This window comes from Xenopus laevis, chromosome 9_10L (genome assembly GCF_017654675.1).
Source record: "Xenopus laevis strain J_2021 chromosome 9_10L, Xenopus_laevis_v10.1, whole genome shotgun sequence".
Lineage (NCBI taxonomy): Eukaryota > Metazoa > Chordata > Amphibia > Anura > Pipidae > Xenopus > Xenopus laevis.
In genome coordinates, this window is record NC_054387.1 from 56,693,325 (window position 1) to 56,719,838 (window position 26,514).

The 26,514-nt window shown below is 42.0% G+C and overlaps 1 protein-coding gene across 1 annotated transcript; it reads left to right on the forward strand.

The window, feature by feature from the left end:
• Positions 1-576: 576 nt before the first annotated feature.
• On the forward strand, positions 577-21,673 carry tfcp2l1.L (transcription factor CP2-like 1 L homeolog). The gene is given in 16 exon segments (NM_001086908.1): positions 577-962; positions 5,022-5,173; positions 11,943-12,019; positions 13,808-13,913; positions 14,289-14,395; positions 14,540-14,692; positions 14,874-14,984; positions 15,996-16,087; positions 16,624-16,672; positions 16,768-16,821; positions 16,924-17,017; positions 17,160-17,250; positions 17,343-17,443; positions 18,336-18,478; positions 19,138-19,189; positions 19,641-21,673. Coding segments are annotated over 16 exon segments (1,482 nt in total). The 5' UTR covers positions 577-900; the 3' UTR covers positions 19,679-21,673.
• The last annotated feature ends 4,841 nt before the right edge of the window (positions 21,674-26,514 follow it).

Genomic DNA, 26,514 nt, shown 5'->3' on the forward strand with positions numbered 1-26,514 from the left:
GATTTTTTGGCCGACATCTGTCAGGAAATTGATCGGCCAGGTCAAAATCGTAAGATATACAATGGTTCAAATCCCACTAACCGCACGATAATTTCGAAGGATTGGTCCGACTTCCCTAAAATCGGTCGTTCGGCAAGAAGAATCGTCGCGTTTATGGGGAGCTTTAGGCCAGCCTAAAAGGTGCAACCCCGACGTTGTTGTAACATTTCATGCACTGTATCTTTAAATTAACCCTCCCCTGCAGAGACTTCCCATAGGGCGGAGTAAAAGCAGGGCTAATGGGAACTTCGGGAATACACAGGGCAGAGGTGCTGTTTGTAGTGGGCGTGACTTTTTTCCCCAGTAACCAATCACAGGCATCTAGGGGATAAAAGCTGCGGGCAAGGGAAAGGACGATACATTTGCAGCTGCAGGAGAAGAAGGGCGGCTGGCCGGTAGAAGCAGCACCTCGGCCCCGGGGCTCAGGATACTCCGCGCTGTTACACCCGGGAAGAGGAGGGGCGCAGGGATAAGGGAGCAGTGGAGTATCTGGGGGTACAGTGCACAGTAAGGAGGAGACTTTGAGGTGCAACTCGGGTTAGCAAGATCTGGGGGTTCAGCCAAGGTGGGCGCAGAGCATTTGTGGTGAGAAAAGAAGGCGATACTGATAAGTGTAGCGCAAAGATCAGAGGGGACTTCATTGCATTGTGGGTAAATGTTATGTTAGTGGGGGATATTGGAGTTCACGGCAGGTCAGCACAGAGACAGTCACAAAGCATTCGGGACACATATCAGACAATTGGTGTTTAGGGTTACAGCTGCTTCTGCTACAGTTCAGTTTAGAGCAGGAGCCCCAGGGGTTGTTTTAGGGCCTCACGGAGCGGACTGGATCTGTTGCACCTCCCGGATCCTTTACTGAAAATGCTGTTCTGGCACAGTCAACCCGAACACTACAACCAGCACCCAGCCGGCGGCTATCTACGGTAAGGCGCCCACCCTTGTCTGTGTTACAGGAATAGATGCTTTGCTTTGTCTGACCTGAGTTTTATAGGTTGATTGTCAATGGTAATTAAGTGCCAGCTCTGTAGGTGAAATTAGAATGTGGCTTGTGATGGATCGGTCTGTGACCGTGTGGTCCATTTCAGTATTGCCCTCATTGTTGTGGGTGATTTGGTGCCACTTGATTCACTCGCTGCTGTCACCCTGTTTGTTGATCAGGGATCCGTTATGAGGTTATGTCCCTTTAATTCCTGGAAAATCTTTGTAAAGTTTGCTCTCTATCAATAAAGGGCAATGAGTTCCAGATTCAGTGCAGCTCTGTGCCGGTCGGTGCTGCACTCTATGAGGGTTCCATGGGTAAGTTGGTACCTACAGTCTTTTTCAGGGGTGTAACTACAGAGGAAGCAGACCCTGTGGCTGCAGGGGGCCCAGGAGGTATAGGAGCCCCATGAGGCCCTAATTCATATACAATTTCAATAAATATTAGCAAAACAGGTCAACTTCTAGACTTTTTGCGGGCCCCAAAAAATAATTTGCTGTGGGGCCCAGTAATAACTAGTTATGCCACTGGTCTGTATGTATCAGATTTTTCCTCTCTCAGGGCACAGCTTGGTGCTCACATACTGGTTGCCTTGGATTTTTAATTAAGCCCAGTTGTGGGTAAACAAGAATTTGCTTCTGCGTCGGGTAACAGATAGAAGAATATGAAACCTTTAATGGCACATCCACAAATAAATACAAATAATGCCCCCACCCCAAAGGGAACTTAAAGTGATACTGGCACTAACAAAACGACTTTTTAAAATCTGAATCTACATTAAAAGTTACCTATAGGTCATGTTGATCGGTTTTTGCTGAGAGATTTGTTTTTGTAAGTAATTGTTAGTTGAAGTTTCTAAACCTGACTGTTTTGCCAACCTGACTGTCCCACCTCAGCCTGTCAGTTATAGTTTCTAATCCTAACGGACTCCTGCTGCACAAATATGGCAGCCCCCTCATACAGGAACATGGGGCATCAGACGGGTAATGGAAAAGCATTGTGCAAATACTTTATGGCAAAGCTATAATTAGCTTTCAAAGGCAATATTATGATAGATGTAAAAAAGAGTTTAATTTCTGGTGTCCGTATCACTTTAATACTAGTGCTGTAGAACCCTTTTGCAATTATTCATGTTATAAGGTACCACCTTTTTAATCATGTGCTGGGGGCAGTGTGGGTGCATTTTATAGGGCAGGGTTCCCTAACTTTTTTTTTTATCCATGATCCACATTTAAATGTAAAAAGAGTTGGGGAGCAACACAAGCATGAAACCGTCCATGGGGATGTAAAATAAGGACTGTGATTTACTGTAAACCCATAGGAGGCTCTGTTTGGCAGTACACCTGGTTTTTATGCAACTAAAACTATACTCTAAGCCTGGTATTTAAAAATAAGAACCTGCTTTGAGGCCAATGAGAACAACATCCAAGGGGTTGATAAGCGACATGTTGCTCACGAGCTACTGGTTGGGGACCACTGTTATAGGGTATGGCTTTGTGTATGGAGGCAAATTTACAGACGCAAGTCTTTTATAACCCAGTCAGGGTTATAAGATAACCTGACTCATGGTATTGAGTTTTAGTCGAATAGCTAGAAGCAATGGGTCCCTTTCCCATTGAGCTTACAATCGATACTGGTTGGTTAAGTGGTTTCTTGTTCATTGAGTTTAGCTTTACCCAACACAGGGGTTGGCAATATCCCATTTCAGTGTGCAGTAGTGCATTTTAGGCGGCACAGCTATGCCACTGTTACTGTGGATGGGCACCATAGTTTCTAGCGCTGGGAGAATGGTTTGGATAATTAAAGAGACAGTCACCCTTTTCTGCTAATTGTTCCACAAATTCTGTTTACTGTGCCACGCGAAATCCCAAATAAAGTTGAAGGTGTGACAGCGAGGAATCCGCCCTTGAATAGGGCATTAATAGCGCGAGCACGCTCACCCTTGTGCCGTGACAGCTTCTCGTGGACGCACGCCCTGCTGCCGCTACCCTCTTATTCCAGTTTGGTGCAGCTGAGAGCTGTCATGGCCTTTGCCAAATCTATTTTTGTGTTCTGTCCTCTCAAAGTGACTGAAGGGAGTTGCCAAGGTTTTGATATGCTAGCCCTGTCTGCGTCCTTATCTGACATCAGGCAAAATGCAGGGTGATGTTTCTAACTATCGTGTCCCTGAGATCAAATCCCAAGAGTTCTGCCTTCAGGGCTCGGGATGGTGGTCTGGATGTTGGTCTTAGTGAGGGAACCCGCTGTCCTGCTGCAGAGTTTCCCATGTCTGTCATATGGCAGGGAATCATTAGGAGGCACAAGTAATGCTTTTCTGTAGCCCTGTAAATTGGCTCTCAGTCTGGAAGAGGGAATTTCCCATTTGGAACAGTTTTTTTTCTGTGCTGTCATTGCCCCTATCTGCCCTCTGGGGCTATATGGGGTATTGCAGATGTGTAGGATCATAATAGTAATTATTTATAACACCCATATAAGTGTAACATTTACCATGTTTGATATCTAATGATTGCAAAATTCGGCCCTTAAAATTGGCTTTTTGGGCCCTAACAGGACCAGCCATAAAATTGGCAAGATATCAATCGGACGGGTTTAAAAATCCCATTGGAGTGAAGACCACATCAGCTTCCTTGCTCTGACCTCCTGTATTATTTACAATAAAAATTATAATCCAACATCTCCCATTGCCACTTTAGAGGTTTATGTCGTCCCCTTGCTGTTCCCATACTTTTACTAATTTCCAGTAACATTGTATCCTTATAGTTTCCTCTTGTTACTGTTGTTTTTTAATGTTGTGCTAAACTATACTGTTAAGGTTGCTACGTTCTGCTAGCCTTGCTAAAGATGGCCTCATCGCTAGTGAACTGCATTATGGGTACCAATATTTATTCCACCTCTGGATCCTGTTTGAACCAGAACCATCTTGCACTGCACAGACTCATTGGGGAGCTTCAACACCCAAAGCAGAACATCCAATTCCTAGAATTCCGCTCTGGAACACGAGAGTAATGGAGCTTTCCCTTTAGTGATGAATCACATCTGGCTGCAGTGGCTGTGCATGTGAAGGGGGTTCTGGGCCAAAATGAATGTAACTGAGAGTGGGGGGAAAAGCATTTAATCAATTTGCATTGTTCCCTCATTCCCTAGGTGAAGTCAATGGGCAGGCTGGCTTTTCTGATTTGGTGAATCTATGGGACAGAGGTTTGCTCTGATCTCGTGGCCTTGGAGAGCTCTTGGTTTCTGTGCATTTAAGGCTTACATTTTCCTTGATAAAATGCTGATTTATTTGTATATTGGGTTAATGAGTAACTTCTCTTGCGCAATGAGGAAGAATATTTTGGAGCAAATAGAGGGCATGTCCTAAAACCTGTTCTTTTAGGGATATGAATCAAGGCTTTGTGATTCTACTCTGTTTTTGCCCAATGCCTTCTGCGCACCCAAGGTCTGTGTATTTAAATCTCATGGGGTGGGGAGGCCATGATGTGTCAGAATATTAAGGACTTATAAATCTAACCCAACACATTTTTTAGATGCTGTTTAGAGCGGCTCTGCGGTCTCTCTGTAAAGGTGGCCATACACAGACTCATACACAAACTCATTTTTTTCTGGTTGGGCTTTTTGGGGCAAAAACTCAATTTTTTTTCATGGGAAAAAAAACCTTGAATTTTTTTAGATTTATTATACCCTGTTTCTGCAAAATGCCTGAATCTGAAAACGCTGCATCTCAATCATGTCGAGCGCATGTATAAGTCAATGGGAGATTCACGTTTTTCGTAAATACCAGGAGCTCTTCTATAAAAGTAACTTAAATTGTACATTTATTGGTTATTCTTTCCCAAGACAGAGTTGTGAAAGGAAGTAAAGTCCGTTGCATGAGTAGCAAGAAATACACTCCCCCATGCAAGCACATGAAGTACATTATTTCTGCAATACCAGCCAATCTCAGGCCAGTCCTTCCTTTTATATTTTACTTCTGTTTGTTTACTAACTCTTGGTGTTGTTTCAGTGACGTCCTTGCATTGCCAATATTCAAACACGAGGAGCCCCAACTCTCTCCAGAGAGCAACGCCAAGGTCCCTCCATTCCAGTATGTGCTGTGTACTGCCACCTCGCCTGCTGTGAAACTGCATGAGGAGACCCTGACTTATCTCAACCAAGGTACAAAGGCGCTGCTCTGTAAACGACGATGGAGTGTTCCGGAACATCTGTTCTAGTGTGTTGTTGTACAGGAAGGAGGCATATGTGTACTGGGCTGTCTTTAGCAGTGGTGGGGTCACGTTGACAATGGCCCTCCAGTTATTTCAGTTATTTGACTATAATACTCCGCAGCCTCAAAATAAAAACTGAAGGGCTGAAATGATGGAAACCCCCAATATTAAAATGTATTGTCTCCCACCTTGCCCTATGCTACCTGCTGTGCTGCCAATTTTCCTATCAGCCTTATGGGGGCCCTACTATGTAAGGCACAGGTAATCCCATCTATTTGAACCTAAAGACAGCCCTGGATATTTTACCTTTTAAACCCAAGGAAGACATATTTTATCATCTAATACAGTGTTTTATTTATGTGTGATTATTTATATCTATATATGTGTATGTATAATATAGAATATATTTGAGATGACTGCTGTAAGTATAGAAAATACATGAAATTTACCCCTTTAATCTGAGATACTTAAAGTATTCTCATTTATTGCCTAAGCATGTAATTGCATTGTAACAAGTACTTGGTTTCTATACAAACTGCCTTAAATTGCTGCCTGCCGGCAGCATTACTTTTAATAGTCCTATACAGTAGTTAAACTGGCCCTTGCAGTCTCACCTAGAGTCCAAATGACCCTTTGACGTCATTGCTTTAGGCTGCATTCATTTGACATCATTGCTTTAGGCTGCATTCATTTGACATCATTGCTTTAGGCTGCATTCATTGGTCACATTCCTTGTTGCAGTTTTAAAGGAGTGGGCAGTTGTGTCTCTTATACTCTGCAAAAGGAGATCATGTCTATTAAATTCCTGCTCCAGTAATTTCACAGACGAACAGAAAGGGAGCCTGAGCAGTTTATTAGATAGACTTCACTTCACTGAAATTGCCATTCTCTCTCTCTCTCTCTCTCACTTTTTTTTTTTTTGATGGGGTTAAGAAGTAGAGTAATAAATAAAATTATCCCTTCAAACGCTATGTACCCAGGTCAAGGGTCAATTTAAAATCCCTTATTTACTCTGATCGCCTTGAATAGTTAATATGCTTAATCTGCCTTTAAATCTTTAGCTTAATAGCCAGTAAGGAATTTTTATTGATTCAGCACCGTGGGTAATTTACTGATCGGCTCAGACTCAGATCCAGAAATCCTGAGATTCCATCTGTTATTCATGGAATGGCTCACACTGGGGAGAGAACCTTCAGATTTATTTTTAGGAATCTGAAATACGTGGTGGGGGGCGGCTGAATGGATTGGGAAACATGTCCATCTGGAATGAATAAAAGCAGCCAGTTTCTAGTGATGTACCCTGCGTGTATGGCAGTGTGGGGGGGGATTAAATATCTCAGTGATGCACAATTTATCATATTGAGTCACATCTCATGGGTGGGGCTGATTCCATTTTCCAGTTAAAAATTACAATGATAGTGTGTCTGTGCAATATCCTTTCTGAGCTAGAAACGTAAAGGAATCTACTCAAATAGCCAATATCTCCCCCACCCCCAAACAAACAGAACCACGTCTGGGGATTTGTCATAGAGAAAAATGAGTCCTGTCTAAGAACTGACACATTGTGTGCTGTGCATTTAAAGGGGCCCCTAATCAAACAAATCTGACTTTAAGAATGAATACAGTTTGCTCAGGTAACCGAAAGATGATTGCTGCTGACTTTTATTTGCTGATGACTTACCTTCTGTTTGATGTCACGCTAGCCCAGAACTGCCCTGAGTTTGTCTTAAAAACCATACCATAAAGCAAGATTGTCCTGCTGTGTTTTCCTAGAAAGGAAGAGAAAACACAGTTACACAGGTAGCAGGAAACACAATTCCCCTTTGTTACCCTCTTCATTGCTTCCTTAAACCAAGAGGATCTTGCACTCTTACAGGGAGTTCCTTGTATTTCAGGCTGACTGTGTTTCATTTGGGCCTTTGGCCTGACCTGTTCCCACTCTACCTGTGTTACATTACAGCCCTCACTTCTAGCTGTGCTGCACCCTGGGGTGAGCCTCCCTAACACCACAATTGTAACTGTAATTTTGTAACAACATGGCAATGGGAATACCTGGGGCTCTGAGGAGCATTAGTGGGTGTAATACAATACAGTCTGGGTGTAATACAATTTCAAGGCAGTGCCATTAATATTGACAATATTGGGCCAAAAATTCGGAAGCTGGTGATGTTGATCCCTGAGGTCTGAACCATAAACTTTCCTTCATTTGGGAAGAGGCAAAAGTAGAAGCAGAGTGACTTTGTTGTGGCACCATTGTGGTTATGTTTCCTGCAGTGGAATCCAAACAATTATCCCCAGCTGCAAGGGTCCCAGTGATCCTGGCATTTATTCCCCAGAATGTTCTGATCTGAGTGGATTACTATCACCCTACCCCTTGTGTATACAAGCAGAAAAGCAACAAAGCAATAATCAGAAATAGGTCCTGGAGTAGGTAAGTGGACATTGTATTGTATTGGGTCTCAGCCCATATTCTAGTTTTCTGGAAGTCCAATGTAGTAATCCAGATGATGAAATACTTTGCTATTTCAAGTATTATGGAGTTGCTATGTAAAGCAGCCTCAGCAACCAGAGAAAATTTGAGAGCGCCAAAGAGATGCTGCACCTTGTAACAAAGTTTTTTTTTTTTTGCCCTCCAAACTTTTATAGGCTGTGTCCCCAATAGGTGTGTATGTTAATGGGACACTCCACCCCTTTGACTTGATTTTATTTCAGCATTCATTAACATCTCTGCAGGCTCCACTGGGTTAAACTGTTGAAACCCTGGTTCTTTTTGACCATTGTCTCATGAATCTATTTAACAAAAGATGATGGCAGAGCTACTGTTTGTTTTCTGCAAGTAGTAAAAGCACTGCTGTCAAATCGGGTTTCCAGTGCAAGCATAGAAGTGTTTGTGGGTGTTAAAGTACAAATTTGACGTTAGAACCAATGCAGTGTTACATTTTAGAGAAATAAAACATATTTTGTTTGTACTGTCCCTTTAAGGTACAGACCTATTCTTGGATAGAACTTGACTTATAGAGGAATAAGATTTTACTCCTACGTCCCACTGTAATCATCATCACGGCTGGGCTGTCACTGGCTTCTGGGGGGGGGTCACATGTTACCAGATGGAGGAGACGAACTCAGAGGGCCAAGCCTCACAGGCTACTACAGGAGGTGCCAAGTTAATGATGCTGCAGTGGTTGGAAACTACTACACTAAGAATGCTGGTAATTGGTTCCCCCCCTGAACTGGAGGGGGTGAGGGGCTCATTGCCCACCAGTCTTCCTCTTTTAGGGTCAGGGCACACACGCAGATTTGGGGAGATTAGTCGCCCTGGGACAAATCTCCTCTTCTTCCGGGCGACTAATTCTTTTTGTGAAGTCGCCCGCAGTTTCCTCATGAAGCAATTTCGGATGACACTGGCGACTAATCTCCCCAAATCTGCCTGTGTGCCCTGACCCTAAGTGTGTTTTTATCATTCTGTTTAGGTTTCCTTCTAAGCCCGACTGGTAAGTTGATGATATCCACCCCGAATGAATCCGTGTATGGAAAGGAGCAGGCACCTGGGGGCTCTTTACCAATGTAATCTGATAAGTGATAATGGAGTTTATGTAGATCTGAACCTGTCAAACAGGCAAAAGCACTCAGAAACTGTGTTTCCTCTCCATACACTGTATCCACAAGAATTAAAGTCTTATTTTTAAAGGGGAAAGAAGCCCTATTTATAAACGGGTGGTATCTTCCATTTATTTTGCCGTAATTGCATAATTTAAATAAATGTATGTACAAAACCTTTGTATTTGGGTGGTTTATAATAATCTGTACCTTTATACTGTCTGTTTAATGGAGAATACATGGAAGATACCCCCAGTTTAATTGTAGGGTGTCTTTTCTGATGATGCGCCCCCCTGCTGTAACCTCCCTCTCTCTGCAGGTTCGCGTCGCCACCTTGTGCTCTTTGTAGTGTGATTTATCTATGTTTTATACCAATCTGAGGGGGTGTTTTGTTTTCCCAGTTCTCACCTGTTTTCTTTCACCTGTTTCCCTGTGGAGAAATCTTGTACTTGGCAAAGAATTGGCCCTTGGTTGATACTAGGATCCCTGCTCAGAAACCCACAACCCTGCTACCTTTTGTAGTTGGGTGGGTAGAGGAAAGTCCTGATGCTCTCACCTATGGAGGTTATGATAAAACCCCTCCCTTCTCACAGGTACCTATTTCACTTTTTCTATTGGAGTCTCCGAGGGTCCTTCTTGCACGGGCCCTACAGGGTGATTCTGGGTAGAGATCCCAGAATCCTGTGCAAGAACTGATTTCTGTTCGCTCTGTAGGGAATTTTCTCGCTCCACAGGAAGAGAGTAACTTGTATTTTATTTTTTATTTTCTTATTGTGATGAGTGGTGTGTTCATGAGCTGTGTGTGTTCTGCTGTTGTACAATAGACAGGGTCATTTTTGTAGTGCCGTTATACTGCTCTGTGTAGCTGATGCACCTGTCACTCATAACACTCTCTTCCCTTATATACAGAAGGAATGTCCTGGGCATACAATAAGCCCTTATACTGTACAGTCTAAGGAAAACAAACTGTCCCCTCCCTCCCATAAGTATAAATGTAAATATACCAAGAAGGAATGTCTGGGCACACAATAAGCTCTACCCTTGTACTATACTATCTAAGGAAAATATGGCATTTTCAACCCATCTGTATAAATGTAAAGAAGAATGTGCTGGATTCACAGTGAACTGTAACCAGGACCACCATCAGTAATCATGGGGCCCTCATACTATCCACAGTTGTGCCAAAATCCAAACTCATAATTCACTGAACCCTGCCTACTCCCCCACAAACCCCATCCCCTTTCACAAATCTCACTCTACCATATGGGGGGGGGCTTCCTGACATGAGGTTTCTGACTTTAGTACCCCCTGATGGCAGCCCTGACCATAACCTTGTTCTGTTATAGCTAAGAAAAGTTACATTCATGGCGAAACTCAAGTAACTAAGAACAGACTTTGCAATGTATCAGTCTCATAAGTTATAATCAACATAAACAACTGGTACAGAGGTTCATAGATGATTACCATAGGCACATTCAGAGCTGCTCAATCAAACCTATCATATATCATAAAAGCCTTCTCCTGTTCAATCTCAGACAATCCAGGGGAAACTTATCTGGAGCTCAAAAATGACAGGGTGCAAATTTTAAATGTGAAATGGGATTTAATAGTTTCCTTCAACTAACTGTTCATGTTGGCCCATGAACACTTAGTAGGCTCTTATATCATTTCAGTAGTCCCCAGCCAGGGAAAGTCAAGAGAAGTTTTATATGCCCTGTATAGTAATTCCATACAAAAAAATTATATTGGTTAAATGTAATAAAATTCATGTATACAGTTTCTTTTCTGTTACAAACTAGGTGCCTGATGTCTCCCAGTCCTTATGGCTTTGGCCCTGAGTCCCTGAACTACAAACATTGCCAGCAAGTAGTAATAAGTTAGTCTTTCACTAATGTGCATTCCCTTTAAATCATTTACAGAGGTTGGCAGTAACTCAGCAGCTTGTTTGGAAATGCAGGCCGATGACTTAATTACAGCGTACTGGGTTAATTACTAGGGATTGTACATTTTATAGCCGATCAGTCAGAGGTGGGTGGAATGGCTCAATGACTGGAACAGTCTGTTCCTCAGGCGATAACTGGTGGAGCTGAATAATCCACCTGCCGATCTGTGGGTCAAGAAAGCTGAAGTCCCAGGGGCCCTCACGGACTAAAGCACCTTCAGGCCTGAGCAGCCACACAACCTGTAAATGACTTTGTGCATACTGCATATTGCTCTGCATACTGCTTTGCTACATTGTGTGTATATTCCCTTTAACAATTCCCCTTCCCAATTCTACAGACAACAGTAAGGGAAGGAGCACTAAATGCATATTATGCTTTCAGGTTTGTAGGTCTCACTGGCTGAAGTGCACCCTCACTTTCATTTTAAGACATAAATGTAAATCTTGTCACGGGTCCTCCAATAAGCCCTACCCTTATCTGCTGAGTATTGCAGTTATTCTTTTATATTTTTTATCTATGCTGTCCCGATCAATACATTGGTGCCACACAAATTGCAAGTCTATGCCCCAACACACAGTCATGTCTTGAGTACACTGCATAGACCATGCAGCACTAGGCACAGTCCAGTTAGGAATAATTATAGAAATGGAAGGTCCAAAGGTTAAATTCAGAACAAGATTATAAAGTATCAGAAATACACATTCCCTTAGAGTGTGATTGTGGGGGGACTAGTTGGATTCTATTAACGGTTTCCCCTGAAATGGCTCTGTGGCCCTAGTCTATTCTATTGCCAAAGGGGTTTCATAACTTGGTGTGAATGTCTGTGTGTGTGTTGTAATTTGGATTGTGTGTGTCTGTATGTTGTGCAAGTTTGTATGTTTGGATTGTATGTGTGTGTGCGTTGTGCAGGTTTGTATGTTTGGATTGTGTGTGTATGTTGTGCAAGTTTGTATGTTTGGATTGTGTGTGTCTGTGTTGTGCAAGACTGTGTGCAGTTTGCGATTGGACTATGAGTTGGTGCAGAGATAATGTTGCCTTGTGCTGCCATGTATAGGCAGAGCCTGTATTACTCTTTGCATGTAACAGCTGTGTCTGCATTAGACATAACCTATAGACCTATTCCACTCTGGGCAGATAAATCACTACAATATTCTGACCTTATTCTCTTATTCCTTCCAGGACAATCTTATGAAATCCGTCTTCTCGACAATAGAAAATTGGGAGAGTACCAGGACCTAAATACCAAATATATCAAGGTAGTTGGGGAACTAATTGTCTGCCTCCTGTACCCATCACCTCCTTTGCTTTTTTTCAAATTGGTGGATTCAGTGCTGCAGCAGATGTTGGTGTAGTTGTGCCTTTACCTTAAAGGGAATCTGTCGTCATTTTAAACTTTTTTTTTTTTTGCATTTTTATAAAAACAACACATCCATAAACACTGTCTGGCAAATAAAATGTTAATCCACAAATCCATGCATAAATTATTTTAGTTTGTATTTTGTCATGGGGGCTTCCATTTCTGCTCATTACACATTCATCCTGTGCTGCTCTAACAGCAGGCACAGCATTACCTGTGTGCTTGGAGGCAGCCACTCTGTAATGAAAAGCCAGGTCGCACTACGACATGAGAATCCAGCTGTACACTCCCCCTCCCCTCTCTGCCCATGCCTGTGATTTTTGGAGGAGAGAGGTCACATGGTTGCAGGGAACCAATTACTTTCACTTTCCTACGTCCTGCTCTACAGCTGCACTAGCAGCCCCTCCTCCCACACAGACACTATCAAAGCTCCTGCCGTTCTGTAAGTTTGATCTCTGCTTTCCTTTGGAGGGGGGAACTTTCTCTCCTTGCTGCCTTCCTAGTTTGTTTTACTGGTTACTAGATGAGGTAAAGGAGCTGTGAGTTCCCTCTGCTATCCACCTCACACACACTGCACTCCTTTCCTGCCTGCAATACTTCTTTTTTCATTTACTACTTACTGCCTCCTTTCTCCTGAGCTATTTTAACCCTTCCTAGACTTCCTCCTAAGTTTCCCTAGTTTTCAAGTATGTCCTCCTTATTTTATCCTTTTTTCTATTCCCTGTCATCAGTCCTGGGAGTGTACTCCTGTGGTTCTGCCATTCATGTTTGTGTAAACAAATATAATAAACTATCTATATAAAATATTTTTTCCAGTGCCCAAAATGAATTGTGTGTGTGTGTGTGTGTATATATATATATATATATATATATATAATACACAAAAGCCATGAATATCCTGTAAATTATATCCTTATAAACGGTGAGTAGTGATGTCATCAGTTATAAACGGTGAGTAGTGATGTCATTTCTGTCACATGACTCACTAAAATTTGTGTATTATAATAAATAAAGTACCCCCAGTTGTAAAATATGAGGATATTAGAAGTTACCTCGGAGTTCCATGACCTGTATAAAAACACTCGGCCTTCGGCCTCGTGTTTTTATATGGTCATGAAACTCCTCGGTAACTAATAATATCCTTATATTTTACAAGAGGGGGTACTTTATTCACTATATATATATATATATATATATATATATATATATATATATATATATATATATATATATATATATATATATATTTATTTTTGAAACGTAAGTGGGGGCAGTGATCACAGGACTATCTTATGTCAATCCTTCTGAAGTGGTGTCAGTGGGAGTTTATCTTGATTCCTGCCTATTGTTCAATTGACAGGCTCAGCAGACAAGGCTCTATTTACATTACAGCAGCTTGTAGGAGGGAGGGGTAATGACATCACTCCAACTTGCAGTGCAGCAGTAAAGTGTGACTGAAGTTTATCAGAGCACAAGTCACATGACCTGAGGGCAGCTGGGAAATGTCAAAATGTCTAGCCCCATAGCAAATTTTAAAATTAGATATAAAAAAATCCATTTCTTGTTTTGAAAAACAGATTTCAATGCAGGATTCTGCTGTAGTAGCACTATTAACTGATACATTTTGTAAAAAATTTTTTTTTCCACGACAGTATCCCTTTAAGCAACTCTTGTCTCTCCCATGCAGAGCATCATACGGGTTGTGTTCCATGACAGGCGCTTGCAGTACATGGAACATCAACAGCTGGAGGGCTGGAGATGGAGTCGACCTGGAGATCGGATCCTGGATATAGGTCAGTGTGCCACTATCAAGGAATAGCACATGTCTTTAAGACTAAGTGCTTGTTCATAATCATCATCATCATTGCACACAATCTTCAGCTTGTCTGGTTCTCTGATGCCAGACTGTTAAGATCCTTTAGACTAAATGTCCCAGTGTCCACTATTGGAGGTGACATGGATAGAATTCCATGTCACAGGAACACATATGGGATAAATGCAATAAGCGACAATAAGTAAAAGAATGGGGGTTGCAGACATGATGGAGGGTGAGATCAAGGGGAAAGGGATCAGGACAGCAGAATATTAAACATCCACCAGTACTGTAATACTAATGCCATATGAATATTGCTGCCTTTTAATTATTCTACTTGGAACTTTTATTACAGATATCCCTCTGTCAGTTGGAATATTAGACCCCAGAGCCAGCCCGACCCAACTGAATACAGTAGAATTTCTGTGGGATCCAAGCAAACGCACATCTGCCTTTATTCAGGTAAAGACTGCCGAGTACTTTATCCCACCCTTGTCTGTTACCTGGGGTATCACACTTCCTGTTAGATGCTAAGTGCACACAGTGAATTGTGTTTGGCAATTCTGGGTAAGTCCTCCTGATTTCCCAAAATTCCACCCCCTCCAGGTTCACTGTATCAGCACAGAATTCACGCCTCGGAAGCATGGCGGAGAGAAGGGTGTCCCTTTTCGGATTCAGATTGACACATTCAAGCAGAATGAGAACGGCGAATATACAGAACATTTGCACTCGGGCAGCTGCCAAGTCAAAGTCTTTAAGGTAACTCTTTGCTTCATTCTGAGGTTGGTCTTTAAAGAGATTCTACTGGTACAGTAGAAAAAGTTCAGCCTTGCCTTGCTATGTAGCAGGGATTCTTAATATTGACTATGCAGGTCATTTTGGTTACTACTGTTAAATCACGGATGATGACGTTTTTGCCTTCGTCTTTAACCCTCTGCAGCCCAAGGGAGCAGACCGCAAACAGAAAACTGACCGAGAAAAGATGGAGAAGAGAACACCGCAAGAGAAGGAGAAGTACCAGCCGGCGTACGACACCACTATACTGAACGAGGTGGGTGTGAGGAGGGATGGGTGCTCACGTTGAAGAGAGGCAGTGGGGAAGTTCTGTAGATTCATGAGGGCTGAGTGTCTCTATAAAAAGGTGGTGACAGGGAAGGGGGCTATTTGCTGCTTAGGGTTGAGTATTTTTGCTGCTGCACACTCAGTACTAGTTATAGTAACATACATTACCAGTCTTCTACTTCTTCTTGTTTCTCAATGCCACAGATGTATGGTGTGCGTTCTACTGGATGTGCATTGGGGGGCTCTGCAATGCTTATTCTATCACTCTCCATAAAAAATCTTGATTTGCTATCCCATTGGTCAGCCAACCTTAACCCATAAAGTTCTGCCGCTCCTCTGTTACTACTTTCCTGTATTCCTCATACCATCCCTGTCCTATGGAATCACGTTTATGTTTACTTATTTGTTCTCACGTTTTTGCTTTTACTTTATATATTTTTCCTTGCTGGCTCTTTTGCATTATGGGAGATGTTTTTGCATTCTAAGTGACCCAGTGTATTACCCTATGTCTTATTTTCTTTATTGCTTTTTGTTAAAATATATTAATCCTGTAATATTCATGTTCCCTGCTTTGTACATATTCTTCTGTTTTCCAAAGAATTCTTTTAAACACTTTGCTGTCTAACAGGTCTGTATGTGGCCAACTTAACCCATAGGAGACCAACTCTAATTAGCATATAGAGAAGGCGCAGAATGATGAGCAGTAATTGGTCTGTAGATGGCGCCTTTCCTTGCTGCTGATCAGACTCTGTCTCCATGAATAGATACAGCCTCTCTGTTAATTCTGTGGGTATATCTGCAGCAAGTTTTGTATAGGGGGAATTTCATCCCTACAATGCTTACTCTCTGCATGCCTCCTACTGCACCTCTGTTTTTTTTTCCCTACCCTCTTCTCCCCCCCCACCCAAAATTCTTCCCCAACAACCAATTCTCCCCCCCCCCCATCGAGAATACTTTTGCATTCATCCACTGTAATGCCCTTTTGCTTTTCTTTGTGCAGTGCTCTCCTTGGCCAGAATTACCATATCAGGCAAACAGCTCCTCCTCCCCTGGTTACAGCACCTCCCCAAACTCTTTCAGCATCGGAGAAGGGTATGTTCGTGTGCCTCTGTGCAGGAGGGTCACATTTGACCCAGACTGTGGAACTAGACGCAACATTACCAGTCTGTTACTTGCTGCCCCAGTTGATACCCTGGCCTTGTCTAAGGGGTGAATCAAAGACTACCCTGTTTTCCCCTAGAAAATGGCAAGTCTCTTATACATAGCCATGTGGATTCATGTTAAAGGAGACAAATGGCCGGTCTGTGAGTGCATTTCACTAGAAATTACCCAGACCCAATACATAACTCAGAATTCCATGTTCCCTGTGTTTCCCCTCCCTCCACGAGCAAGACATTAGCTCTATACAGTGTATACAGGGAACACCTAGTGCAGCAGAGTAGTGTATAACATAAATATATCACGCCAGCGACCTCAGGCGTGGCCCTCTGGCTATAGGATTCCAGGGGTTTCCTGTACGTAGCTTCTGTGGTCAGGGAATCCCTGGTAGCAGGACTGACAGTATAGCTCCCCTGTTTACCAACTATAAAGGTTTTTTCTAATGCCATGTCCTTTATTATCTGTTTCAGGAACAGTTCACCCACCTCCCAGGTAGATCCTGCCCCTCTGAGAACTGATGTAAGTATGGTGCAATATAGCACATGTGTGGTTACCGTTCATTGTTACAAACGACCTTCCATTGCTTTGACTTTGTGCTTTGTCTTTTATAACAGAAAGCCAGCGCTGGGTTTAACAGTGAATTTTGGAATCCAGAGGACAAAAAAAAAGTAAGATTGTACTTTTTTCTTGTTACCCCTTCCAACCCTCATAATGCATGATTTCTATATATTGGCCTCTACATCTTACTAAATGGCTATTTCCTGTTGAAGCACCTACTCCCATCAGCCTCCATCCAAGATGTGCAGCAGTGGCTACAGAAGAACCGATTCCCGCAGTACTGTCGTCTCTTCTCCAGCTTCTCTGGTAAGCCAATCAGAACGTGATATCATTGCAGCAGGGCACAGCTCTTTCATTCTATATTTGCTGCAAGTGTAGCTCTTCTGTCTCTGCCTGATTTGGCCACCCTTGCACCTTTTACAGTACATTAACTGGGATGTTGTTTTAGGCGCAGATTTATTAAAGATGTCCAAAGAAGATTTTATCCAAGTGTGTGGCCCAGCAGACGGCATCCGACTCTACAACGCGGTGAAAGGAAGGTCCGTAATGCCGACTACTTTCACTTTAATTTAGTCTGATCAAAGGTCAGAAAAAGACAATTACAAAGCTCTGATTTTTTTTTTGCCTTCAGAAATGTGCGGCCCCGACTGACTATTTATGTCTGTCATGAGCCAGAACAGAACCGATCCCTACTGCAGAACAAGCGAGAGCTGGGGGACAGCACAGTGTGTGGTAGGTTTGCATTTGTTGCTACATTGTAATTGGCAGAGCAGAATGATCAGTGTTTCTGATACAGTAACAAGCAAAGATTTGAATACGATCGCTCTCATGGGTGGAAGCCTGAATGGAACGTCAAAGGAAGCGCCTGGGCTGGATCAGATCCGCAGCTCGGCCCACGGGGGAATGTCAAAAGGGTTCACTGAAAATTTTGCAATGCTGTGTAGGCTTTATTTTAGGGTCAGTATTTCCTGCAGAACTGGTTTTATTGCTGAGTAACCACTCGCACCTATTGAGGAAGGCGAAGGTGTGCAGGGTGACGGCTGTATGCTTCTCTGCTCATGTGGAAGATCAAACACATTCTCTGTTCTGTTCCATTTTCTGTTCTCAACAGCTCAATCCATCTGCCATGCCCAGGGTCACACACGTTCTATTGCGCTCCTCCGAGGCATGTGTCACTGCTGCTAAGATAAACAGATATATCTGCATTTCAACATATCTGCTCGATTTTCTGGGGATTTTAAAAACTTTTGTAAATGTTATATTGTCTCTGTCCTTTTCTGTTCTCGGCTCTGACTTGAAACAGTGTAGCAGAATAGGGGCCAGTGAAGGAGCAGGCAAAGAATTGTCGACGTCTGCTACAATGTTTCAAGACCTAAAACTTGAGAACAGAAAGGGACAGACACACAGTGATGGATGATCGCAAAAAGACAATTACATGTAACTATTTTACCTAGAGAAGTTGCTTAGAATAATTTATTTTCAGGTTCACATCTACTTTAATGATTTGTAGTCATGCCATGGCCTATGTGGGGTATTTAACTGGGGGGGAGGGGCTGCTTAGGGACATTGTGGCGTCCTAGGTTCTAAGAGCTCATGTTAGCTGCTATATATCTCTTCCATGCAGTGTACCACGCAATTTTCTTGGATGAACTGACTGCACTAGAGCTTATTGAGAAGATTGCCAACCTGTACACCATCTCCCCCCAGCAAATCAGCCAGATCTACAGGCAGGGGCCAACCGGGATACATGTGGTGGTGAGCACAGAGGTTAGTATGGAGGGTCTGCCTGTTGGGAAATAGGTACGCACTGTAACTATAGCTGTTTGCCTAAGTGATCCATGCTGTCCAGGTCTGTCAATTCCTCAGGGAGTCCGTGGATTGGCTCCAGTTGTGCCCGAGGGCAGGAATACAGGCCATGCTCTGAACCGTCTTCAGTACGTGTACCACACAATGTTCAGACATGTACAACAACTCCCTTACACTTGTCACCGAGTGTCTAAGATACGATCTGAGGAATGTTCCTTATGATGTCAAGTGCCGAGTGATTGATTTGCTTTCTCAGCTGCTATTAATAAGCATCTAAATTCCTCTTAACAGAAGTGTCAGAACCATTCCATCTTTCTGTAAGACCCAAACCATGTTATCATATTGTGCTGTCCAGCAGACATTATTATTAATGTGCTTTATGCATTCACCATTCGTACAGAGACTTATGCCTTAGCCAGACTTTCTTATCACTCCCACTCTTCTAGTTAATTCAGCCACAAGCATCTCCAGCCAGCAGTGCTGTTATTATCAATGAGACTTTTGGATCAAGTTTTAAGCCTTGTGAGACTTTTGCTCCGATCCCAGTTGTACATAAAGCAAGGTGACACTTCCGTTTTAATTTTCAATTATTTATTCTACAGAATTATTTTCTTTTGCAGATGGTTCAGAACTTCCAGGATGAGTCGTGTTTTGTAATCCGCACCCTTAAAGGTATTTGTCCTCCTTATAATTTCTCCTGTGCTATTGTCCCCTGTCACAACCTTAGTGTCCATCCCTTGGCTTAACAAATAGGATTTCCACCCACAAATTGTTTAAAACCAGTATCTGTTTTGTCTGACTCCTAAAACATTGTAGCAGGTCAGTTGTTAATCAACTGCTACATTGTTTTAGAACAGACAAAAAAAGGGATAAACAGAACCAGCAGTATGCCGCTTATAAACATCCAGCCAGATACTGCTTTCATTATTAATTTTTCTGAAAATGTGGAATGAATGAATATTGGTAAATAATTATATTGATATATTGAATTATATTGTCTTTCACTAGTTTATGTACTAGTTTTTGTGCACCCACCTTGAAGCTACCCATTAGGATCTGCCCTCAAGTGAAACCTAGGTTTTATTTTATATTGATATTAATATATAATATTTTTTAATTGCAGCAGAAAACAGTGATGGATACCACATCATCTTAAAATAAAGGAGCCATCCTTCTCCAGTGCATCACAGATTCTTTTGGGAATTGGTGTTAAAGGGCAAATGAACAAATGTCAGCCTTTGGCCCCTCCCACATCCCTGTATTTATCATGTTACTTAGCAGGAGAGTTTAGGAAGATGGCATTATGGCGAGTCCCCTTGGATTTAGGGGGTTTCGTGTAAATATATAAATAGACTTTTCTGCCTCCCTTGTGTAAATGTAAATTCTGCAGCCAGTGAAATATTGTAAATAACCAAATACTGGAAGATTTCTCAGGATTATTTGTTGATTCTTGCCAGAAAATAGGCCAAAATAATTAACCCCTCCCAGTTCGACACACCCTTGCCACTTCTTTGTTGGGCTATAAAGCGAAACTTGCATTTGATACAGATTGCAGCCAAATAGTGTATAAATAAATATATATTTTAACGTGGTGCTAGAGATGATGCAATATACTGTAAATGTAGCACTGCAGTCTGTTCCATTATACAAAGATATTATAGTGCCAGGGAGCAAGGAGCTGCTAACCGGGGAAACTGGGGGTGGGCAACTTTCCAGCATGAGAATAAAAATTATTACTCAATTCCCCCTTGGGGGGGGGGGCAACAAGTTGTGTTCTTGAGAGTATAACGGATCTAGGGGGAGTTTAGCATATACTTCAGTAGTTGTGTGAGTTGCAACTGCTGAGCAGAAAAACCGACCTAAATTATCTTCACAAACAGCAGGATATTGGGTTAAAGGGCACATAAAGGAAATCTAGATGTTTATTTTGCATTCTTAATAGAAATCCCCTGCATGGACGCACTGTAAATCAGAAGGCAGCAGCAGGAGTTTACCGAGTAGAAAGAGTTCAAGGACCGTTTGGCCACATAATGTCCCTAAATAAATAGATGTCAGATTGGGAATGAATGGCACTGGTTTAGGGATAAGATTTCTGGAAAATAAATTTGTAATTTTTTTTTGGTGTTTCTTGCTTTATTGGGAGTCGGGATTTGGAAATTTGCCCTGACACAGCCGCAGTCTCCTGTTCTTAAGCCACGAGGATAGAAAAACTGCAAATATAACTGGGTCACAATGTGGGATTTTTCTTGTTGATTTTTCTATATTTTGTAAGCAAGTTTGGTGGATATGGGGGTGTAGGTGGACCCCAAAGACTAGAAGAACCTTAAGACTTGATTTTGTATGGGGGTGGGGGAGAGACCCCTCTATTCCTCATTTCTATAGCAGAGACTTTATTTTGGTAGCGTGAAACAAAGAAGTAAAGAAGCACTTAGCTCTGTATCCGTCCACTCTTGGCAACTAGGAATTTCCGAAGTCTCTTGCTTGCAGTTGTAGTCTGGCCTGTATGGCCGTTCATGCTGATGGGGTTCAGATAAAGATCTGTCATTGTTTCTGCACCAAAAAAAATAATTAGAAACTGTGTATGTTTTGATGAATGTATTTGTATTAGAATATTGAGTTGGTGTTCGGCTGCAGGGGAGTGTTGGGGCTTTTATCAACTCAGCAGGTCTGAGTCCCCCAGTAATGTCCAATATATGTGCCTTTATCAATGTGGCATCTCCCACCCCATTGCTTGAGTAATTCATATTCAGAAGAAGAATGTGGGGATGCTATGTACTAACACTTACAGCCAATGATTTACTGCTTCACTAATGCACAGTCTTTCCATTCCTTCAATGTTTGTCTCATTTTTATCTTTTGGGGGTGGGGGGGTTATAATTTAGTTGTTTTGTTATGAATGTGTAATTTGTGATTTTTGGGGCCAGGTGCACGATGTTCCTTATCTGATTCAACCTGCTGAAGCCTTTCTTTATTCAAAGAGTTAGCTGTGATGTGTGAGCGACTGACTGAGCCGGTTACAGATTCACTGCCACTTCTTTTGTACGTGTCGTGGGGGGAATAAGCACATTGCACTCACAACATGACTTTTTGTTTTTGTATTTAAAAGAATCAGAAACTGGAATCTGTAATACATGCAATAAAACATATTTCTACAAAGCTTTTCATCAACCGTCTCTTTATTTTATATATATATATCAATTTGTACAGTTTGTGTGGAGGGAAATTAAAGCAAATATGGCAACCATTATACATAAGGGATACGCTATGATTCTCTATTATAGGGGCAGTGGGAATAGGTATACTTTGCGGTGTATTATAGTATCTCTCTGTATAAGCCAGGGATCCCCAATTTTTTCAACCCACGTGAGCAACATTGAGAAGTAAAAGGAGTTGGGGAGCAACACTAGCATGAAAAATATTCTTGGGCTGCCATATAAGTGTTGTGATTGGTCATTTGGTAGCCCCTCTGTGGATTGTCAACCTACATTGAGGCTCTGTTTGGCAGTACATCTGGTTTTTATACAACCAAAACTTGCCTCCAAGCCTGGAATTCAAAAATAAGCACCTGCTTTGAGGCCACTGGGAGCAACATCCAAGGGGTTGGAGAGCAACATGTTACTCACGAGCTACTGGTTGGGGATCACTGGTATAAGCTATGGGCAGACTTGGGAGCTGTTCTTGCTGAATTGTGGTTTGTACCAGGAAATGCCAATGATGACAGTATCCCATTGTAAGAAATGGTAATAGCCTTTCTGTTTGGAAGATGTCCGATTGGCAGGCAATGCTACAGCAGATCTTGCCTTTAGTTCAAGTACTTTATAATATTAATAAAGAGCAGGCACAGCAACCCTAGTAAGGGGTGGGGAGGCTTCAGATAATCCTAGAGCTGATTATATAACCTACTTACATTCAAAGAAATGATATCAAACCAATTATCTAAATCTTATACAGTTTTCCCATATGGTAACTAAGTGACATTCTGCTGTCAGTTCTTCATTTGCAGTCTAAACTAGCCTTATCCCAAACAGCAGCTCATTGAATAAAATGGGATCGCTGGTTTAAGGGGAAATGTCATGAATTACTGGTATTAAATGTATGTTTAGTAATGCAATAAGCTTGAAAAATGAGAGAGAGGTAAAACCGGAATTAAGAGTAAAGCATTTAATAACTACAAAGTCAGAGGCGACAGACCCTTGTTTAGTATTTATAGGTCCTAAAAGAGCAATAGTCAGGAAGGCAATAATAGATCATGAGGAACTGATTGCTTCACAAACATAGACTAATCCCACAAATGTTTTCAATATTTATACGAATAGGGCATGTGCTGAACATACTATTTGCATATTGTTTTAATTAGGAAATGTGTTTTTCTTCTTCTTGCACTAAACAGGGCAAATGTGAATTTCAAACAAGTCTCAATCTTCTTTCTGATCGCTGTAAGCACAAAACCAAACAGCAGTCTTCTGAGAAGTCTCTGTATAAACAAACCCCTCTTAAGGTGGCCATAGACTTAGAGATCCGCTCGTTTGGTGATCTCTCCCCGATATGCTCACGTTGAAGTGGGCGATATCAGGCTCATCCAATTGTGGGCCCTAGGGCCAAACGATCAGATCATAATGCATCCGATAAGGGCAGTAGGATTGTGGGACCGCATACATGCACAAATGAGACCACGATCTGATGGGATATTTTAACCTGCCCGTTCAAGATCTGCCTGACTTTCGGCCAGATATCAATCAGGGAAGCTCGTCCGATGGCCTCACACAAGGGCCAATAAACTGCCGACTCTGTCTGTCGGCAACTTTTATCGGCCCGTGTATGGGGGCCTTAAGTTTTAGGGAAAGACTAGTTAAGTTGGGATTGGTTACACTGGAGAACCGATAATTAAGGGGGAATATGATCACTATATATAAATATATAAGGGGCAGTAATGAAATGGTCAAAGTACAGAGAAGAGTCACTAAGCTGATAAAGAGAATGATAGGGCTAATTTATGAGTTAAGGCTGGTCAAGTTGAGATTGGTTACACTGGAGAAAAGGCAGGTAAGAAGGGGTGGATATGGCCACTATATATAAGGGGCAATAATAAAATGGAGAAAGTACAGAGAAGAGTGACTAAACTGATAAAGGGAATGGAAGGGCTCGGTTATGGGGAAAGGTTGGACAAGTTGGGATTGGTTACACTGGAGAAGAGGAAGTTAAGGGGAATATGATCTATATATATATATATATATATATATATATATATATATATATATATATATATATATATATATATATATATATATATATATATATATATATATATATATATATATATAAAAGGGGGCAGTAATGATACAGATAACATACAACTAAGCTAATAAAGGGAACGGAAGGGCTCAGTTATGGGGAAAGACTGACCAAGTTGGGATTGGTTACACTGGAGAAGGGGCGGTTTGGTTACACTGGAGAAGAGTCAGTTAAGGGGGATATGATCACTATATATATAAATATATAAGGGGCAGAAATGAAATAGATAAAGTAAAGAGAAGAGTGACTAATCTGATAAAGGGAATGGAAGGGCTCAGTTATGGGAAACGACTGACCAAGTTGGGATTGGTTACACTGGAGAAGAGTCCGTTAAGGGGGATATGATCACTATATATAAATATTTAAGGGGGTAGCAATGATACAGATAATGTACAACTAAGCTGATTAAGAGAATGTAAGGATTTGGTTATGATGAAAGACTGACAAGCTGGAAGAAAGTACAGAGTTTAAGCTGATAAAAGAAAAGGAATGTGTCAGTTATGAGGAAGTGGACCATACAATAAACTCTTTGACCCTTCAATCTCAAGTAGATTCAACAGACATAAGGGAACCAATCCGATTACAGGAAAGGAGGTTCCATGTTAGGTGTAAAAGTATATACTTTTATATATAAAAGTATTATATTATACAGCCTTATTATCTGTAAGGCTGTGGTATTCTTTATCTAAATATACTGTACTGTGTCAGATACATACAGATTCAAGGAAGGGTTGAATGCCTTTTTAGGAAGTGAGCCTACCGATACAAATACTCAATACAATGCTGATCCAAGGACTGCTCTGACTGCCCTCTTGGAGTCAGGAAGGGAATTTTTTTCACATTACATGAGGAAATTCACATAATAAAGTATGTTTCCAATGTTTGGCTTTAACATAAAATTGTCTTGTTTCTTTTGTGTATAGAAAACATCATTAAGGACTAGCCTGACCCCAAAGCCATGCAGAACAGTAAAACAGGTTGAGTTCTGATAAATTTTGGGATTCTTTCTTTTAAGGAAACTGAATATTCTGGTGCAAAGCTATAGTAACTGGCTCATTTCTAGCTAGAATCCCCCTACCTTCAAAATCAATGGCACATATATACCCCTTCAAAAAATCATTGCAGCCAGCATGTGCCAGTCACTGACGGGATAAGGGAAGATGCCACAGAACAGGTTACAGTTTATAATCAGATTAATTGTTCTCTATGATTTTGTGGAACATTTAGCCACACCTTCACATACCTGTTCGACTGCTCGAGCTCCAATAAAATAGTAAAGCCCCAATAATGTGAGAAACAGGCAACACCTGCTCCCTTGTACCAACTCCAGCCCCAGAGACTCTCTGTCCTGCCTGAGCAGCCACTTCCCACAACTGAGTCTGCAGCCAAATACGACTGGTGCTTTACATTGTGCAAATGAACCTTCTGACAGGGATGTACATCTCTAGCTGAACATAATTAGCCAAATACTATAAGTGCTAGATTGTTGCAGAGGAATGGACATGTACACGTGATAAAGGAAAGGCTAACCAGTGAGGCAAAATTCCCTGCAGTTTTTTTGTGTGCACTCACCTCACAATGTGTGTGTGTCGTGTTCACAATCACAGCGTGTTAGAGGAACACTGCAAGCCAACTGTGGCATTGGCATCTTTAGCCATTCAGGTGCATGTTGCATAGAAACCATCACAGTCTGCAGCATGGATCTGAGTTCATTACTTTTACTAGGCATGAAGCATGTGGACTTTAAATATGGGCAGTATGAAAGGGTAATGTGTGGCAACCAGAAATGATATTCATTGCTTATTCCAAGGCATTTTAATGGCTGTTTTTAGACCAAAATGTGGCCCTGCCAGTGGCAGAAATACCGGGGGAGCAGGGCCCGCACCCCCTCAGGGCCCCCCAGCAGCGCCGCAAGCCACTGAAATCCCCAGCAAAATCGGCCGTACGGAGGGGGGCGGGGCCCGGCTGCGCATCACGCACCAGGGCCCACCCCCCTCTAGGAACGCTACTGGGCCCTGTCTCTCTTTCAACTGTCTGTTAGAGAAATAAAGCTAAAAACTTAAGCAGATGTAGATCTTGCACAGGGGCCTTCTGTAAATAGTACATTACAGTTAAGTTGTGCCTGCTGAGCATTGGGTTGGCCACTGACAGGTCAATCCTGAGCCCTCTGTTGCCTGAGGCGGCTTTTCTGTACTTTTTTGCGTCATTGTGCTAAAGTTACTGGAGGCCTTTTGCTGCCCCTGGTAATCTGATGGGCGCTGCTGCCTGGGGCCAGTTTCTCAACTCGCCTCATTGGTGCAGTGTCCCATGCCATTTGTAAATTATTGATCTTATATGAACCAGCTGTGGTTCATGCCATTTGTAAATTATTGATCTTATATGAACCAGCTGTGGTTCATATATAGGTATATACCTCTACTGCCTCCTCTAATTTGAGGCCGCACATCAGGATCAGCAATATTGAGTGTCCAGCAAGTAAGCAGAGAGAAGAGTTATTGAGCAGATAGGTGTAAGTTGCTGAATGGGGAGCAGGGGGATGGGGAAGTTGAGACCGGGGATTTTCCTTGGATATGCTTCTGTTTTTGTCCAACTCTTATTAGGGGTACCCAACCTACCATTGCAGGCATCAGCCTTCAATTGTCAGTACTGGATATAAAGCAATGCTAACACTTGGGGATGTGACTGGCAACACCATATAACATATA